This window comes from Octopus bimaculoides, chromosome 21 (genome assembly GCF_001194135.2).
Source record: "Octopus bimaculoides isolate UCB-OBI-ISO-001 chromosome 21, ASM119413v2, whole genome shotgun sequence".
NCBI classification, from domain to species: Eukaryota; Metazoa; Mollusca; class Cephalopoda; order Octopoda; family Octopodidae; genus Octopus; species Octopus bimaculoides.
Genome location: NC_069001.1, coordinates 4,985,461 through 4,985,755, shown reverse-complemented (window position 1 = coordinate 4,985,755; position 295 = coordinate 4,985,461). Strand labels below are relative to the sequence as shown.

The 295-nt window shown below is 29.8% G+C and overlaps 1 protein-coding gene across 1 annotated transcript in view; it reads left to right on the top strand.

Moving 5' to 3' along the window:
* Positions 1 to 43: 43 nt before the first annotated feature.
* Positions 44 to 295, top strand: part of LOC106884098 (tubby protein homolog) — a 17,636-nt gene continuing 17,384 nt past the window's right edge. Inside the window, exon 1 of the mRNA XM_014935316.2 lies at positions 44 to 181. Within this exon, the coding sequence (XP_014790802.1) occupies positions 73 to 181 (109 nt within the window). The 5' untranslated portion in view covers positions 44 to 72. The remainder of the gene's footprint in view (positions 182 to 295) is intronic.

The following is a 295-nucleotide window of genomic DNA, read 5'->3' as shown; positions in this document are numbered from 1 at the left end:
TTTTTTTTTTTTTTTTTTTTCTGTCTGTCTTTGATTGTCTTAGCTTATGATGGTCCTGCTAGCAACTTTGAAATGAACAACTCTGAGGAAATGACTGAAGTTCAAGTATTTAATGTTACTCCTGATGAAAGCAAAGATTACAGTGATAGCGACAGTGATATTCCAACCATTTCAACAGATGGTAAATCTGCTGCCTTCTTCCATTTCTATATTCATTGATGTGTATGTATATATATATAATGCAATGTGTGTACATGTGTATATGTATAGGCATATATATATATATATATATATA